The 15,886-nt window shown below is 57.5% G+C and overlaps 7 protein-coding genes across 7 annotated transcripts; 6 read left to right on the plus strand and 1 right to left on the minus strand.

Moving 5' to 3' along the window:
• Window positions 1-250: 250 nt before the first annotated feature.
• J7T54_006840 (putative zinc-type alcohol dehydrogenase-like protein-like protein) lies at window positions 251-1,422 on the plus strand (the record flags this gene model as incomplete). The annotated part of the gene is made up of 2 exons (XM_051507914.1): window positions 251-309; window positions 399-1,422. The coding sequence occupies 2 exons, from the start codon at window positions 251-253 to the stop codon at window positions 1,420-1,422; spliced, it is 1,083 nt and encodes a 360-aa protein (XP_051366054.1).
• Window positions 1,423-1,530: 108 nt separating this feature from the next.
• J7T54_006841 (KRR1 small subunit processome component-like protein) lies at window positions 1,531-2,499 on the minus strand (the record flags this gene model as incomplete). Its single annotated transcript, XM_051507926.1, has 1 exon — window positions 1,531-2,499. One exon carries the CDS (start codon window positions 2,497-2,499, stop codon window positions 1,531-1,533), a length of 969 nt encoding a protein of 322 aa, XP_051366055.1.
• A 407-nt stretch (window positions 2,500-2,906) lies between these two features.
• J7T54_006842 (54S ribosomal protein-like protein) lies at window positions 2,907-3,425 on the plus strand (the record flags this gene model as incomplete). Its single annotated transcript, XM_051507937.1, has 2 exons — window positions 2,907-3,038; window positions 3,093-3,425. The coding sequence occupies 2 exons, from the start codon at window positions 2,907-2,909 to the stop codon at window positions 3,423-3,425; spliced, it is 465 nt and encodes a 154-aa protein (XP_051366056.1).
• Window positions 3,426-4,236: 811 nt separating this feature from the next.
• J7T54_006843 (Serine/threonine-protein kinase-like protein) lies at window positions 4,237-7,138 on the plus strand (the record flags this gene model as incomplete). The annotated part of the gene is made up of 4 exons (XM_051507948.1): window positions 4,237-4,315; window positions 4,677-4,960; window positions 5,055-6,438; window positions 6,495-7,138. The coding sequence occupies 4 exons, from the start codon at window positions 4,237-4,239 to the stop codon at window positions 7,136-7,138; spliced, it is 2,391 nt and encodes a 796-aa protein (XP_051366057.1).
• Window positions 7,139-7,472: 334 nt separating this feature from the next.
• Window positions 7,473-8,348, plus strand: J7T54_006844 (uncharacterized protein; the record flags this gene model as incomplete). Its single annotated transcript, XM_051507959.1, has 1 exon — window positions 7,473-8,348. One exon carries the CDS (start codon window positions 7,473-7,475, stop codon window positions 8,346-8,348), a length of 876 nt encoding a protein of 291 aa, XP_051366058.1.
• A 323-nt stretch (window positions 8,349-8,671) lies between these two features.
• J7T54_006845 (10 kDa heat shock protein-like protein) lies at window positions 8,672-9,234 on the plus strand (the record flags this gene model as incomplete). Its single annotated transcript, XM_051507970.1, has 4 exons — window positions 8,672-8,674; window positions 8,805-9,032; window positions 9,088-9,146; window positions 9,210-9,234. 4 exons carry the CDS (start codon window positions 8,672-8,674, stop codon window positions 9,232-9,234), a joined length of 315 nt encoding a protein of 104 aa, XP_051366059.1.
• A 1,456-nt stretch (window positions 9,235-10,690) lies between these two features.
• J7T54_006846 (endo-beta-glucanase D-like protein) lies at window positions 10,691-15,594 on the plus strand (the record flags this gene model as incomplete). The annotated part of the gene is made up of 6 exons (XM_051507981.1): window positions 10,691-10,757; window positions 10,806-11,941; window positions 13,370-13,564; window positions 14,535-14,729; window positions 14,947-15,214; window positions 15,281-15,594. The coding sequence occupies 6 exons, from the start codon at window positions 10,691-10,693 to the stop codon at window positions 15,592-15,594; spliced, it is 2,175 nt and encodes a 724-aa protein (XP_051366060.1).
• Between the last annotated feature and the right edge of the window lie 292 nt (window positions 15,595-15,886).

Genomic DNA, 15,886 nt, shown 5'->3' on the forward strand with positions numbered 1-15,886 from the left:
GAATTGTCCGGAAGAAAAGACAAAGACTACCCACTACACTACAATCAAGTTCAGGCCCGAAACAGAATGGGCGCCTGTGTCGACAGGTCCGTTTCTCCGTGCCAATGCCCCGGTTTACGGTTCGAGATCCTCGGCACTGCGACATTGCGGGGGAGGCTAGCCGACGCCTTGACCTCATCCCAGAACTACTCGGCTGCTCGCTGGCATGGAAAGGAACATCATTCATAGAAGCAGTCAACAGTTGGTCACAATGTCGCGTGTGCTGCACATCAAAAAAGTGGACGGGAAGCCTGGCGAGGTCTACTATCCGTGAGTTCATCTACCTTACCTTCTTGGACCCAAACAACTACGTAGCATTCCGCGCCCATGGCACGGACGGATGATACTGACACATTCAGCCTCCAGATCAAGACCGTCGACAAGCCGACGCCCGGCGAGAATGAGCTGCTCGTCCGCCTCACGGCCGCGGCCCTGAACCATCGTGACCTCTTCATCCGCCACCACCAGTACCCAGCCATATCCTTCTCCGCCCCCATGCTCGCCGACGGCTGCGGCGTCGTCGAGGCTGTCGGCCCCTCCTCCACCCGCCGGGACCTCCAGGGCAAGCGTGTCGTCCTCACCCCCATGCGCGGGTGGGAGAGCGACCCCGAGACCCCCGAGTCCGGCATGGTCCCCGTCACCGGCAGCACCACGCTCACCGACGTCGGCTGCGCCCAGGACTACGTCGTCGTGCACGAGAGCGAGGTGGAGCTCATGCCGAGCCACCTCTCCCCTGTCGAGGGCGCCGCCCTGCCGCTCTGTGGCCTGACGGGCTGGAGGGCCCTCGTGACCAAGACCAACGCGGCCGCGCCAGGCAAGAACATACTCGTCACGGGCATCGGCGGCGGCGTCGCCCTCAACATCCTCCAGTTTGGCGTCGCCTTTGGCGCGAATGTCTACGTCACCTCGGGCGACCAGGCCAAGATCGACAAGGCCAAGACGATGGGCGCCAAGGGCGGCGTGCGCTACAAGGACAAGGATTGGGAGAAGCAGCTCAAGGCCATGCTGCCGCGTGACAGACCGTACCTGGATGCGGTCGTCGACGGGGCCGGCGGCGAGGTCGTGGCCAAGAGCGTCAAGCTGCTCAAGGCCGGCGGCATCATCTCGCAGTACGGCATGACCGTGGGGCCCAAGATGAACTGGCTGATGAGCGCGGTCCTCAACAACATTGAGCTCAGGGGCACCACCATGGGCAGCAAGCGGGAGTTCCGGGACATGATCGCCTTTGTCGGCCAACACAGCATCAAACCCGTCGTCAGCCAGACGGTCAAGGGGCTGGACAACCTGCACGGGATCGACGGGCTGTTTGCGGACATGGAGGCTGGCAAGCAATTCGGCAAGCTCGTGGTCGAGATTGCCACGGACGCCTCGCCCAAGTTGTAGGATAGACCATTCATGTAGTGTATTTCGTTCAATGTCTGGGTATATCTTCTTTCCACCCTCTTCATCCCCGGCTCCCGGGCTCCCTCGCCGACGCACCTCTCGCCCCCCTTACTCCTCCTTGCTCTTCTTGCGCTTCTTCTTGGGCCGATCGGCCTCCTCGGGCGGCACAAACTCGGCCTCCCGCTCCTTCTCCCTCTCCGCCTTGCGCTCCCTCTGCTTCTCCAGCCTCTCGTTCTGCGCCGCGCGGTCCTTGTCGCCCTTGCTCATAAAGTAACTCGCGTTCTCGAGCTCAATGTCCACCTTGCTCTTCTCCGGCGCGGGCGGGAAGGGCGTGTACACCTTCTTGGCCTTGTCCGTGACCTTGAGCGGCTGCCGCCGCCTGCTGAGCGTCTTCTTCTTAAAGTTGGGCAGGAAGCGGTCCCAGCTCTCGTTGGCGAGCTCCGGGTCCTTGGCGAGCTCGCGCTTGATCATGAGCTCCTTGACGTGGTAGATGGGGTGGATGTTGGCCATGCAGTCCTCGACCACGCGGCGCACGTCCTTGAGACCCTTGTAGGGCCCCATGGCCGAGACGGTGTTGCCGTGCACGAGGATGTACGTCTGCGTCAGGAGCTCGAGGGCCTTGAGCGTCGTGCCGTTGGGCCCGAGGATGCGCTGGCGCCGCTTGACGAAGCGGTCCTTGTTGTTGACCAGGTTCCGGATCTTGATGATGTCGCATGCGACGCCGTCCTCGAGGATCTTGACGGCCTGCGGCGCGGGGACGCTGCGCGCGAGCAGCTTGATGAGGTCGCGGGCGTTGAGGATCGCGGCGGGGTCAAACGTCTTTCGTGTCGTCTTGACGGTCATGCAGCCCTCGACAAGATCGAGCGTGCAGGCGATGCCGTTCTTTTCGAGGGCCTTGGTCACGAGCGGCCATGCTTCCTTCAGGTAGACCTCGCGGTATTTGGGGAAGAGGGTGGCGAAGGAGGATTCCTCGGCAAACGTGCCGCCCAGGTTGTCCTTGGCCGTGAACGCGTCCACCTTCCACTTGTCAATGTCGTCCGTGTCCCACGGCTTGTCCTTCTTGTGCGTGGAGGGCATCGTAATGATTCGGTTTGAGGGTGTGGACGGTGCAGTCTTGCTGTCGAAAGGCGAGCGTGATCGGGTTCTTGGAGGTTTTGTTAGATGATTACGGGAAAATGTTGGTGAGGACGGGAGAGGTAAGGAGAGGTAAGGAGAGGAAAGGAGAGGATGAGGATAGACAGATGTCCGTCTGGTGAACCGAATCCCAGTTTTTCTGGTCAGAGAGACGAGGCCGAGAAACTTTAAAGTGGCACCATCGACTGCAGGTGGGGGAACGTCAAGGAACCCCCCTGCTCGCGACCAATCACGACCAAGCCGGATCGCAGAGGCTCTGGAAATCTTTCCCATCGACGACAGCGCGCGTCGCGAGTGCCATCGATCGCTTGCTTCATCACTCCCAATCCACACAGCACAGTCCCGTCAACATGTCGAAAAAGGGAGGCGCCGCGGTCGACCAGATTGTCAAACTCATAGTCGGGGCTGGGCAAGCCAGTCCAAGCCCGCCCGTCGGTCCTGCGCTGGGTAGTAAGGGTGTCAAGTCGATGGACTTTTGCAAGGTCAGCCAGTCGGTGCACCCTGAGGGGACTTTTTGACTCTCTAACACGATCCAGGAGTTCAACGCACGCACAGCACACATCGTCGTCGGCACGCCCATGCCCTGCCGCGTCACCGTCCGCCCCGACCGATCATTCCACTTTGACGTCCGCACACCCCAGACCTCCTGGCTGCTCAAGAACGCCGTAGACGCGCCGCAAGGGAAGAAGGGCCTCAAGGCGGCCAGCAAGCCCGGCCACGAGACGATTGGCACCATCAGCCTGAAGCACGTGTACGAGATCGCCAAGATCAAGCAGACCGAGATGCGCCTGTCGGGGCTGTCGCTCAAGGGCATGTGCCGCGCCATTATACACCAGTGCAAGTCGATGGGCATTGGCGTTGTGGCGTGAGGCGGATCGAAGATGTCGGAAGGGATCTCATGGCGTTTTGAGAACGTGTACCAACTACGTGTATCATAAGGCATCGGGACGGCTGTAGCAAGGCAATTGCACATTTCAATCAGAGGCACTGCACACGTATGTTTGGGTGCGCTGGCATCGAGCATGTCCAATGAGCGGGGAGCGACACGGGTATCGACCAGACCTTGCTTGATTCACGTACCAGCACGTGAGGACGTCGGAGGAGAATGCAACCATATCCAGCCCGCCAACGAATGCGCATTTTGTAGTCTACGAGTGCCCCAGGGTAGCCTTGGCCGCAGACGGACTGCAGGAGCACCGGGAGAGGCCGGATTAGGCTATACGCGGCCTGCAGCCGGCCCTGGTGAACTTGGCGAGCGTCGAGAGTACAGGATCTCATGCAGCCGGCTGATTCCTATCTCCGTTGAGAGGACAATTGATTGTCAAAGATTGTCAAAAACAGACCCGTCTGCCAGCAGCCACGTCTAGAAATAATATCAAATGTACTAACGGGCACCACGTCGTCGGGCGATCGGCGCTACTGTAGAAGACAGACAGACAGAGAACCTCGATCGGGCTCAGACTCGTGAGCAGTGCGCGAGCGAGCGAAGCCTTACGCAGTATCGCCACTTTTCATCCTTTTGTGCGATTGTGATTCAACTTTGCACCAAGCCAGCTGTCTTCTCCCGAGCGTCTGTCTGTCTGTCATTGTACCTGGAAACACGTTCATCCCGTCATTGTTATTAGTATCTTGTCCTGACTGCTGGGTCTGTCCCAACGTCACACTCAAGTTACCAGCTCCATGGCTCCATCGCACCAAGCTCAGGCTGCGCAACGGCGCCTGGCTTCGACTCCTGACTCAAACGACCACGGAGGTGCTGGTACGTATGTTTCCTGCTTATGCAGTTTTCTTTGGCTACCGAACCCAATGACTGGTCCCTTGCCGACCCTTCCGGGGGTCCGGACTGAGCCGTTTGCGCGGGTAATCCATCGACGGACTACATTGACCGCGTATCCGCCAGAGGAGCATGCCCGACTGCCACTGGCCTGCAGTCAGTGCCCCGCCATGCTCGCAACCGGTCCAAGTCCAGTCCCACCATCCCGTCTTGCCCAGCGCTTCTCGCTCGCTCGCTTGACTCTTTTATTTCACTGCAGTAATCATCACCAATTGCACCTCTCGCGCGGACCGCTCCCATACATTCATGGTGCAAGGCCAATCAGTCGCTAACATGCCGCCTGAAGCAGCGGCCCGAGACGACACTGCGGCGTCAGCAACGAGCGAGACCACCGACAAGAGACCAAACGATGACGTCCCCGCCGTGCGCTTCTCGTCCGCCATTGAAGAGATTGCCCCCAACGCAGCGCACGCAACGCCGGCCGATGCCTCTGGCTCTGGACCCCAGTCTCCCGAGGTTGCAGCTGACCAGCTGCGTGAGTACACAAAGTCGCTGCACGCACGGCCTCTGTTGCAGGAAAGGCGCATGAATACCTTCCAATTCGAAGCCTTCTCGCTCCCGGCGTCCAGAGTATGTGAATCGCCCATGGAATACCCTCCCTTGCCACGGAGGGTGTAGTGGCCAGAGCTAGCAAGAATGACGGACTGACGAACAACCAATCCAGGTACCCTCGCGCGAGGAAGACTCGCCGGACAGCTCGCGTCTACCAACGCCTGCCTCGGGCCAGTTCCAACAGTCGCCCCATGGCAGCCCCAGACTCTCGGCCATAGCCTCACCGCCGCTGACACCATCGGGGTCAGGCGGTGCTGGCGCGGCCGAGAAGACCCAGGCGCCCACGTCGAGGCCAAAGACGCTGGACGTGAACGATCCGCAAGCGATCACGCCTCAAGCTTCGACGTCCCACGACAAGTTGCAAGACAAGTCACCTCAGCAGCAACCATCCCAAGGTCAAACTCTCCCACATCGTCCCGCCTCGCCCAACCATAAATTACAACGATCGGCCTCGGCCGAAGACCATGACGTGGACGTTAGGTCCCACAGAAGAGGCATGTTTGGGGGAGGCGCCTCCGTGCCCGTCTCGCGCGAATCTAGTCCATCACGCAACGCGGCGTCCAACTTTTACTCGCGGCCCATGGCCCCTGGCGGCGATGCCAACGACCCGTACGCCAAGGGACGTCGCCCCCAGCAGCACTCTCACCATCACAACAAGAAGCACATTGACCCCCGGTTCATTTTCAGCCGGAAGAAGAAGAAGGCCGCCTCGCCCCCGAGCTCTTCCAAGAACAGCATCTCGGAGAAGCGAGCCTCTGGGATGTTCAGTAGGAACTCCAGTCACGAACTCGCCGAGGGCGAGAGCGCGTCGGGGGCCGGTCACCAGCAAAACCCGAGCAACGGATCCATGTCTGATCTGAAGCGCTTCTTCAAGGGTGGGAAGAAGCATCACAAGCACAAGCGTGATGCGTCGCCCGCCTCGTCCTCCAGGACGGGCTATCAGACGCCGCCTGCCGCGCGCTCCACCCAGCAGCTGCCCTTCGCAGAAGACCATGGGCTTTCCACGAAATATGGCAAGATTGGGCGGGTGTTGGGTTCTGGCGCCGGCGGCTCTGTCAAGCTGATGAAGCGGAAAGAGGACAACACTGTCTTTGCTGTCAAGGAGTTCCGCGCGCGGAATCAGTACGAGACCGAAAAGGAGTACAACAAAAAGGTCATGGCCGAATTCTGCGTCGGCTCCACGCTGCACCACGGCAACATTATCGAGACGCTCGACATTGTCCAGGAAAAGGGCCGCTGGTACGAGGTGATGGAGTACGCGCCCTTTGACCTGTTCGCGACGGTCATGACGGGCAAGATGGGGCGAGAGGAGATCAGATGCTGTTTCCTGCAGATTTTGAATGGCGTTACATATCTACACAGTCTTGGGTTGGCGCATCGGGATCTCAAGTTGGATAATGTGGTAATCAGCGACAAGGGGATCATGAAAATCATCGACTTTGGAAGCGCCCACGTCTTCAGGTATCCTTTCGAGTCGGGCATTGTGCCGGCAAAGGGTGAGTGGTTTTCCCCCAGACTCGGACGTTCCGGGCGTGGTGACTAACCGTTGCAGGTATTGTTGGGTCGGATCCATACCTCGCCCCCGAGGTGTACAAGTCCAAGGAGTACGACGCCGCGGCGGTGGACATTTGGTCGCTGGCCATCATCTTCTGCTGCATGACCTTGCGGAGGTTTCCGTGGAAGCTCCCGCAGGAGGACAAAGACAACTCGTACAAGCTGTTTGCTGCCGAGCCGACACCTGGCCACGACCCGACCAAGCTGGTACATCCGAGCCGGAGGCATGGCAGTCTCTCCGAGGCGGCGCACGAGGAGGATGCGAACAAGAGCGAGCGGAGACCTGAGCACAAGCACGAGGAGCCGTCGCGCAAGGCGCCAGCCGACGAACACGACAAGAAGGACCGGGAACGTCCGCATGATAACTCACACGCTCCATCGGGCCAGCAAGGCCAAGGCGAGAAGAAGGAAATCATCAAGGGGCCTTGGAGGATTCTGCGGCTGTTGCCCAGGGAGAGCAGATACATCATCTGGCGCATGCTCGACATCAATCCCAAGACGCGCGCCACAATGGAAGAGATCCTCGCCGAACCCTGGGTGGCCGACTCTCTGATTTGCCAGCAGACGGACGACGGGACGGTCATTCTGGCGGAGGATCACGAGCACACCCTGCAGCCACCGAGCAACCCGCCGGCTGCCTAGTTGATCAAGGGAGCACAGCACCTATCTACTTGGCTTGGCTTGGGACATGGGACGCGGGTCCAGGCACAGGGACAAGATATAGCGATTGTATAGCATGACATGTCTTCGCCATTGTAGGGGATACCACTTGTCACAGTGGGAAGGTAGCGGTTGAATAGAGCGTTGTGCATTGACTGAGCTTGACTCTGGAGACGCTGACGTCGTGCAGGCCTGAATTACCCTGTACCGGATGACTCCTCGCCGGCGCGGCACTATTCACGCACTCTCCTCGGTCTCCCTGTTGGCAACGAGCGTCTCTTGTTGAAAATACTGATCAACGAAACTCAACGTCAACATGGAATCGAGACCTGCCAATGATGTATCCCCAGGCCTCCTGGCCTCCTTGTTCAATTCTGCTTACTCGGTATATCCATCTGGATCGCCCGGTTTTGATGCCGAGACCATGACAGCCTGGCTCAGCAGAAACCGCATCTCCCTACAGCGTAGTCACGTTTTCTATTCTGCAGACGGGGTTGACGAGGCACTGGGCATAGCCCTCGTCGCCAGGAGGAGCGATAAGCCGACGCATTCCCGCCTGGCGATGATTGGCATCATCCCTACTGCACAAGGGCACGGCTACGGCTCAGAGGGCGTCGACCTGGTCATATCAGCAGAGCGAGCCTCCGGAACGGAGATCTTGGAGCTCGAGTGTCTGGTCAACGACACCAAAGCGCTCACCATGTACCAAAGAAGGCGTTTCCAGGCTGTGCTTGAGATGCCCGAATGGGAGAGCGAGGTCATTGACCAAATGGAGTGGCACGAAGACCCAGGAAGGGCCACCCTCAAGGAGACCACGGTGGATGAAGTCGAACGAATTATTGAGGAGCACGGGGACAAGGAACGATTACCCTGGCAGGCATACATGCTATCCTCGCAACGTTCCGCAAAGAGGGCTTTCAGGCTGGGTCATGCGTACTGCGCCATCTCGGACCCAGATGAGGAGGAGTCGGGGGAGCCGGTCTCTCTTGCCAGTCTGATCGTCGAGGAGGAGTGCAGAGGCCAGGGACAAGCGTGGGATCTGATCAGATGTGTTCTGTCGCGCTACAAGGGGAGGAGATGGAGTGTTCCGGGCGTCTTTCCAAGGAGCGGACTGCTTGGTAGGCTTCCAGGCGACGAGACGGATCATGGCCAGGTGCTGATGCGTCTGAAGCTGAATGGAAGCGGCGGCTGATAAATATACCATCACTAGATTGTCTTGTCTCACATAGGTGTTCCATACTGACCAAGCTGTGATGCTTCGCCCGGAACGGGTCATCCCGCCTGCCGAGGAAGTGAAGCTTGGAAAAAATTCTGGAAACCGTTGGAAAGCTCCACGGTCCAGTCCAGTCCAACCCAAGCTCCACATCGCGACACTCTTCAGCTTCTGGCCTTCGACCTCTCTCTTCCTCCTTTCCTCTGCATCAACGCTCTGTACAACCATCACCCTTAATCGCTTAATACTTCAGCTCGAACGGTAGTCTACGTCGCCCATTCTTGACACTCACATCTCTCACAATGGTACGCATCTCCCCTTTCTATCTGTCTAGCTGTCTATCGCGGCTTCGGCTCCCCTCGGCTATGCGACGCGCTGCATCGACGAAAGCTGTCCGTCAGTCAATCGGACATGTCAACTAACAGTCTTCGGCAGGCCACCTCTATCCGCTCCATCCGCTCCCTCGCCCCTCTCCTGGACCGCGTGCTCGTCCAGCGCATCAAGGCCGAGACCAAGACCGCCGGCGGCATCCTCCTCCCCGAGTCGGCCGTCGAGAAGCTCAACGAGGCCAAGGTCCTCGCCGTCGGCCCCGGCGCCCTCGACAAGAAGGGCAACAGGCTGCCCATGGGCGTCCGGGAGGGCGACCGTGTTCTGATTCCCCAGGTATGCAATGCACGTGCACTAGACAAGGAAGAGACGTACTAATCCGACGTTGTAGTTTGGCGGCTCCCCCGTTAAGGCTGGCGAAGAGGAATATCAGCTCTTCCGTGATAGCGAGTGAGTTACACATCCAATCGGGCCCCCATGCGGGCACACCAGAACTAACGCGCGATGAAACAGGATCCTCGCCAAGATCAACGAATAACCGCAACAAAAACCTCGAAATCTGGAGTCCCGAGCAGAGGCTTGCTGTACCAATAAATATGTACCAAAAAGGGAACAAAAAAAAGGACAAACCCATGTCATGTCATGTCATAGGAGGAGCGTGTTCTGTTTGCATAGAGAAATGGTGTAATATATGGGCTGTCTTCCAGTATCGTCGTCTCGCAGCGCCATCCCAATGCGCATCGAATGACCTTGACTCGACTCTGTGTGTGTACTTTCACCGACCAAGGGAGAGGACAGCTTTGCATTACAGTCGCCTTGGTGTTTCCTTCTCCTCGGCGCGGTTGGGCAGTCTCAATGTCTGTCAACGTCGGAATAAGCATGTCTCTCCCCGAGACAGGAGATGCGCCATCCAGGCGGAGCCGCCAGCCCATCGTTGCATGCACGTCGTACGGAGCTACTACGTAGACGCCCGATCAATCCCAAGCCGGTGTGTCGTGCTCGTGCATCTGGGGATTTAAGATTGGAGGAGATGGGCCAGGCATGTCGATCCGATCCCACAGACTAGCTTCGTCGCATGAAACAAACTAGCTCCTACGCATCATCCGGGGCAATAAACATTAGCTCAAGCTCAGGCGATCCTTCGACCCCTGATGCTCAGCAGCAGCTGTGGGACGTCGCTTCGTAGATCCAGCATGTTGGTTGGCAGTAGTAGCCTTGGCGGTGCCATGAGAGCCCATTTCTCCCACTGCGAACTCACCTCGATGATTTAAACTCCGAACCCGTCGCGCAGACTTCATGTTGAAACAACTTCTGCCCAGCTGGCCTGGTCAGCCGCCCAAGTCTATTATGTACTACGTGAATTCCGTGATCGACTTGCCAACATGAAAGCGGCAAGCCCCTGTGGCCTCGGTCGGCGGCTATGTCGCACTACTGCACGCGCCAGAAGGACGCGTTTCGTTTCATCGCTGTCTAACCTTCTTCCTACCTACGCATCTTCGCCGCGCGCATGAGCTGGTCTTGAAACAAGTGGCTGCCGCCTTGGCTGTGCCATTGTTCACACAAAGACTTTTGTGCACTTGTACGTACCATCAACGAGGAGAGAACGCCTGGTATATAATATCATGCTGCTTGGCCTTCCCTTGTGCTTGGTTCAACAGCCTGAACCACAACATTCGTTGACAGCTGTCTGCGTTCCCTTCTCTCGTCCTTCTTTCAATAACTTCATTCAACCAACACTCTTTTTCTTTCGGCCTTGAAGGTCTTTATCTATCTCGCCAGTCCAACTTGACGTTGTGGCCCAGCTACGATACCCCTGATCTTGACGATCACTACCATCATTGATTTGATTCTACGCCTATATATCACCCTTCATACCTGACAATATGAAGTCTGTCATCACAATTCTTGGCCTGGCCTCTGTGTCCAGTGCCCATACTCTTTTTACAACTTTCTTCGTAGATGGAGAAAATCAAGGCGACGGCACTTGCGTTCGCATGCCCAAGGACGGCGCAACATCGACTGCACCCATCTATCCACTGACTGGCAATGACATGGCCTGCGGTCAGTATCCCCTTTCCTGAAGTTATTCCGTCTGCTAACCTTTCACAGGTCGTGATGGCGAGGACGCCGTGCCATTCATCTGCCCAGCCACGGGTGGTTCCACGCTCACCTTTGAGTTTCGCGAATGGCCCAACGCCGAGAAGCCTGGGTCGATTGACGAATCCCACCAGGGGCCCTGCTCCGTCTACCTGAAAAAAGTAGACGATATGTTCTCCGATTCTGCGGCCGGCGACGGCTGGTTCAAGATCTGGGAGGACGGCTACGATGCCGACACGGGCAAGTGGTGTGTCGACACTCTCATCGAAAACAATGGCCTCTTGTCCGTGGACCTGCCCACTGGCCTCCCGAGCGGCTACTACCTCGCCCGTCCGGAGCTGCTGGCTCTGCACCAAGCGTATAGTGGGGACCCGCAGTTCTACCAGTCCTGCGCGCAGATCTTCATTGAGAACGGGCCGGAGACCGAGCTCGCCATCCCAAGCGAGTACGCGGTCAGCATCCCCGGCTACATCGAGGCGGATCACCCCGGCTTGACGTTCAACCTGTACTCGGACTCGCCGACGGACTACAAGATCCCCGGGCCACCCGTGTACATTCCCGTCTCGTCGTCCTCTGGCAAGAAGCAGATTCAGTCTGAAGGAGCCATCCCGGACAGCTGCATCCTGAAGAACGGCAACTGGTGCGCCAAACCGGTGCCCGCGTCCAGCGACGTCGAGAGCTGCTGGGACAGCGTCGATGATTGCTGGGCGCAGGCGGAGCAGTGCTGGGACTCGGCGCCCGTGTCCGGTGGCGCCGGCTGTGAAGTCTGGGCCGACTACTGCACGAGTCTTGGCTCGGCATGCGAGGCTGGCGACTACAACGGTCCAGCCAAGTTCGCCGGCGAGGAAGTCTTTGCGCCTTTGCCGGGTGCGATCCCCGAATCCTATGGCAATGTGTTTGAGACGACCAAGGTCACCACTGGCGTTGGCAAAGTGGTCGAGGACGAGGAGGCCGCACCCAGTGAGCCCGAGGATGTCGAGGAGCCAGCCGTGTCTGAGCCCGTGCTTGACCCTGCCCCTGAGCCTGAACAGCCTGAGCCTGAACAGCCTGAGCCTGAACAGCCTGAGCCTGAACAGCCTGAGCCTGAACAGCCTGAGCTAGTGGTCTCTGAAGACGGTCGCTGTGGTGGCGAGACTGGCCAAACCTGTGTAGGCAGCTCTTTTGGCGACTGCTGCTCCAAAAAGGGACGCTGTGGGCGAAAGACCAGGCACTGCACTTGCGGGTGCCAGACCGCCTTTGGCGAGTGTCGTCAGTACTAGACTGCGACAGTACTTGTTTTGGTCTGCCATGCAAGGTGAAATATCTGGCCCACTTCGATTCTTGTATATGACAATATGAGGAATGTTCATTGAGGGCTAGACGTACACACATAAGCTGGGACTTTGTAGGCAAACTTTGGTACATGTATTTTGTCTGGCAACCTGCCTCCTTATTTCTTTCCCTTACACTGGAAACAGTGAACGAGTGAGTGTTCCAGCCTGTAGGAGGTGGCAAAACGTACTCGACGCACGACTCTAGGACAAAGGATAGTCAACAGAGAAAAGGGGTTCAATTGGCCTGGTTTCATGACCCAGGCCAAATGTCCCCTTCTGAACAGAATGACGCAGAAGTATTCCCTGCCACCTAAAAATAAATTTCAGAAAGTACCCAAGTAATCAGTTCAATCTGAGTAGATACTCAGGGTATGTTGCACGCGTGTGTTATCGCTGCCGGAGCCAGGCGCTGTCGGAGCCAGAAGTATAGTAACTATCGCGCACCAGTGCCCCGAAACTAGCACGCAGACCCTTCGTTTCAGATCTCTGTACTTGACAGGATATCAAGGCAAATGATCGAGACTTTCAAGAATGTCAATTCTAAATGACTGTTCTATTCATTAAGCGTCCCTTGTGTTCCTCGCAGCCTAGGACCGGGACGCACAAGGCACAAGACAGCACGGCACGGCACAGGCGAGGAGATCTTAGGCACGGTTCAGCACAAGTCTGGAAGTGTATCCAATCTATTTCCATCAGCTCGACTCAGCTTTTGTGTTGAGATCAGCATGCGTCGTAAACTCGATCTTCCCTGGTGTAAACCAGACATCGTTCGTCACGAGGACGACTGTGTCGCGCTCAAGGAGTATAAGGAACTTTTGCAATCCATACAACTTAACGATACTGCTTCCCCCCTACTTCACAGACTCATAAATACCCAGGATGCTGTCCAAGGCGGGACTCACGGTCCTTGTGCTGGCTGCGACAGTCCAAGCCGAGGACAAGGTTGCCTACCTCTACTAGACCCTGGACTTCTGCGGCAGAAAAATGGATATCAAGCTGTAAAATAACTGCGTCGCGCGGGGGCGAGATTTGTGAGAAGACTTCCTAGCCGTTCCGGTAACGTGTATATGAAATCGCTAACATGGCTCCTTTTACGCATAGTTTCCACGAGGTTGGGGTCCATCGGCATTCCCAGCCGATCTGACCTGCCTGTGGGCAAGAAGGCCATCTGTACCCTTTTTCGGTACATCTTTTGCTCTTCTTGGATCTCGCGCGTGGCTCACACGAGAATGTGGCCCTTTGACTCGATGCCACGGGACGCAGGACTGTAAGGAAGCGGACGCCATCTACAGCTCTGTCACCTACCAACGCTCCCATTACGACATGTACAAGCGCACCCCGGAGAGTCTCTACGCCGTCGGCTACCTCACTGGCAGCGTCAAGGGCGAGCTTGTGGATGTTGACAAGGAGATAGAAAAGGGGTACAGCCACATGTCCACCACCAGCGAGTCGGCCTGCGTCGGCAAATCTTGCGGATCCGACAACGACTGCCCACGCAACTCCTTTAGCTCCTTGGTTGTACTGCGAGAGATTCAGGGCCAACAAGTGCCAGCGATCTCAAGATCGGAACAAGTGCATGAATGCCGGGGCGGTCTGTCGCTCGGACTCAATGTGCTGCCCGAAAAATTGTGCTTTACAAGCCGCACCAGAGCTGCTTGGCATCTGCGAATGATACTAAGGGTGTCTGCGGCTCCAGGACACATGTGGCTTATTAGATAGCTACGAGTATAAGTGCCACGGAGGCTCAGACTCATCGACGTAGATGAGAGATGGGGAGATGGGCGGGCTTAGAGGCTATGAACGAAAGCCATTCGAACCATGTTTGGAAAGGTCTCATTCAATAGTCAATACAAATACTCGACGCTCAGTCGAGGACAAGGCTTGGTGCTACTTACCTGTACGGACGCATGTTGACCACCAGCCACATGTCTGGCTTCGACGGTGACGCCATCGGTGATGCCAGAGGGTCAACTAACCACAGGATCTTGCCTTATTTAGCTGGTAGGCAGCATCAGGACCTGAACAGATACGCTTTCACTGTTTCCAGGGAACATGTATTTCCGCTTGTCAGATGACGGCATGCGCGTAGCTGCTTTCTGTGAAGCCGGATCACAGCAGGTAAGTCAGATGCAGTCAAGATGCGGCGGATCATAGGAGTTTGAATATGTAAGGCAATGAATGTGTCTTAAGGTGCAGTCTGCAGATAGCGCTAAAATATGGATACCCTACCACTGCCACACCCGCTGTAGTCGGCGGCGACCCACTGGACCGAAGACGGTCAGTTGGGAGGTTGGATCTCCAGGTTCCAGGTTCCAGCCCGTCCTCGAATCCAGGTTGAGCCCGCCCGTCCCTCGTCCCCGTGCGTACAGTCTGCTCCAGTCGTTCACCTGCATCGCCATCGACCTGCCCGTCACGCCGCCAAGTCCAGAACACAGTCGAGCGCGGCGCCCCCGATTTCAACGACTCCTTCACTGCCTGCCTGCCTTCCAAGCGACCTCTACCGAAGTCTCCCCCACGAAAGCACGCCCGACCGATCTTCCAGAACCACCCGCGCCTCATCTCCCAAGCAGACGGACGGACGCACTCGCCCATCATGTCGAGTAATCGCAACTATGACTTTCTCGTACGCACAAACCAGGCCGTCTCCCACCGCCATGCGCGCATTGCCTCCGTCACGCCGCGTTGATAGCATCGTCGCCCGCGTGGTGGCGGCGGCGGCAGCAGCGCAAGGAAACCCACCCACCAAAGACCCCTATCTACTATACCCATACCATACCCACATCCGCGATACGACACCCTCCTTCTTCGTGGCCTCCTGCTGACGCGCGCTCGTCCTCTAGATCAAGCTCCTCCTCATAGGTGACTCGGGCGTCGGCAAATCATGCTGTCTCCTGCGCTTCAGCGAGGACTCCTTCACCCCCTCGTTCATCACCACCATTGGCATCGACTTCAAGATCCGCACGATTGAGCTCGACGGCAAACGTGTCAAGCTCCAGATCTGGGACACGGCGGGCCAGGAGCGCTTCCGCACCATCACCACCGCCTACTATCGCGGTGCCATGGGCATCCTGCTCGTGTACGATGTCACCGACGAGCGATCATTCAACAGTATGAAAAGAAACCCCGCCTTTTGGCAGGAAAACGCTATTGATCACTGACACTTGGCAACAACAGACATCCGCACATGGTTCGCCAACGTGGAGCAACACGCCACCGAGGGCGTCAACAAGATTCTCATTGGCAACAAGTGCGACTGGGAGGACAAGCGCGTCATCAGCACCGAACAGGGCCAAGCCCTCGCCGACGAGCTCGGCATCCCCTTCCTCGAGGTCTCCGCCAAGAGCAACATCAACATTGACAAGGCATTCTACTCGCTGGCCGCCGACATTAAGAAGCGTCTCGTCGACAACTCCAAGAGCGAGCAGTCGGCGAGCACAGGCGTCAACGTCGGCGACAAGGCGAGCAGCGGTGGCAGCAAGTGCTGCTGAACGAATACCTACCATGGGAGTACAGATCAGGAGGACTGTGACAAGGTTAGCCTCTGACATTAACCCGAGGGGCAGCGAGTCGAGGAACCCGAGCGAGTGCGCGCTGCGTGGTGTCGCCACAATGGGATTGCCCGTTGGCGCAATTACGAGGAGAGACTGACAGCCCGGGAGCCGCTCACGCCGGCCAGAAGACAAAGCGGAGGGAGGCCTGTCGTTTACCATGTTTCATTTGTGTCGTCGTCGTTGTTGTTGCTGCTGCTGCTGTACAGCCATCCTGAGTTGGTCTCTTCAT

Source organism: Emericellopsis cladophorae, assembly GCF_022114955.1.
Source record: "Emericellopsis cladophorae strain MUM 19.33 chromosome Unknown NODE_2_length_1295279_cov_118_880017, whole genome shotgun sequence".
In the NCBI taxonomy this organism is placed as follows: domain Eukaryota; kingdom Fungi; phylum Ascomycota; class Sordariomycetes; order Hypocreales; family Bionectriaceae; genus Emericellopsis; species Emericellopsis cladophorae.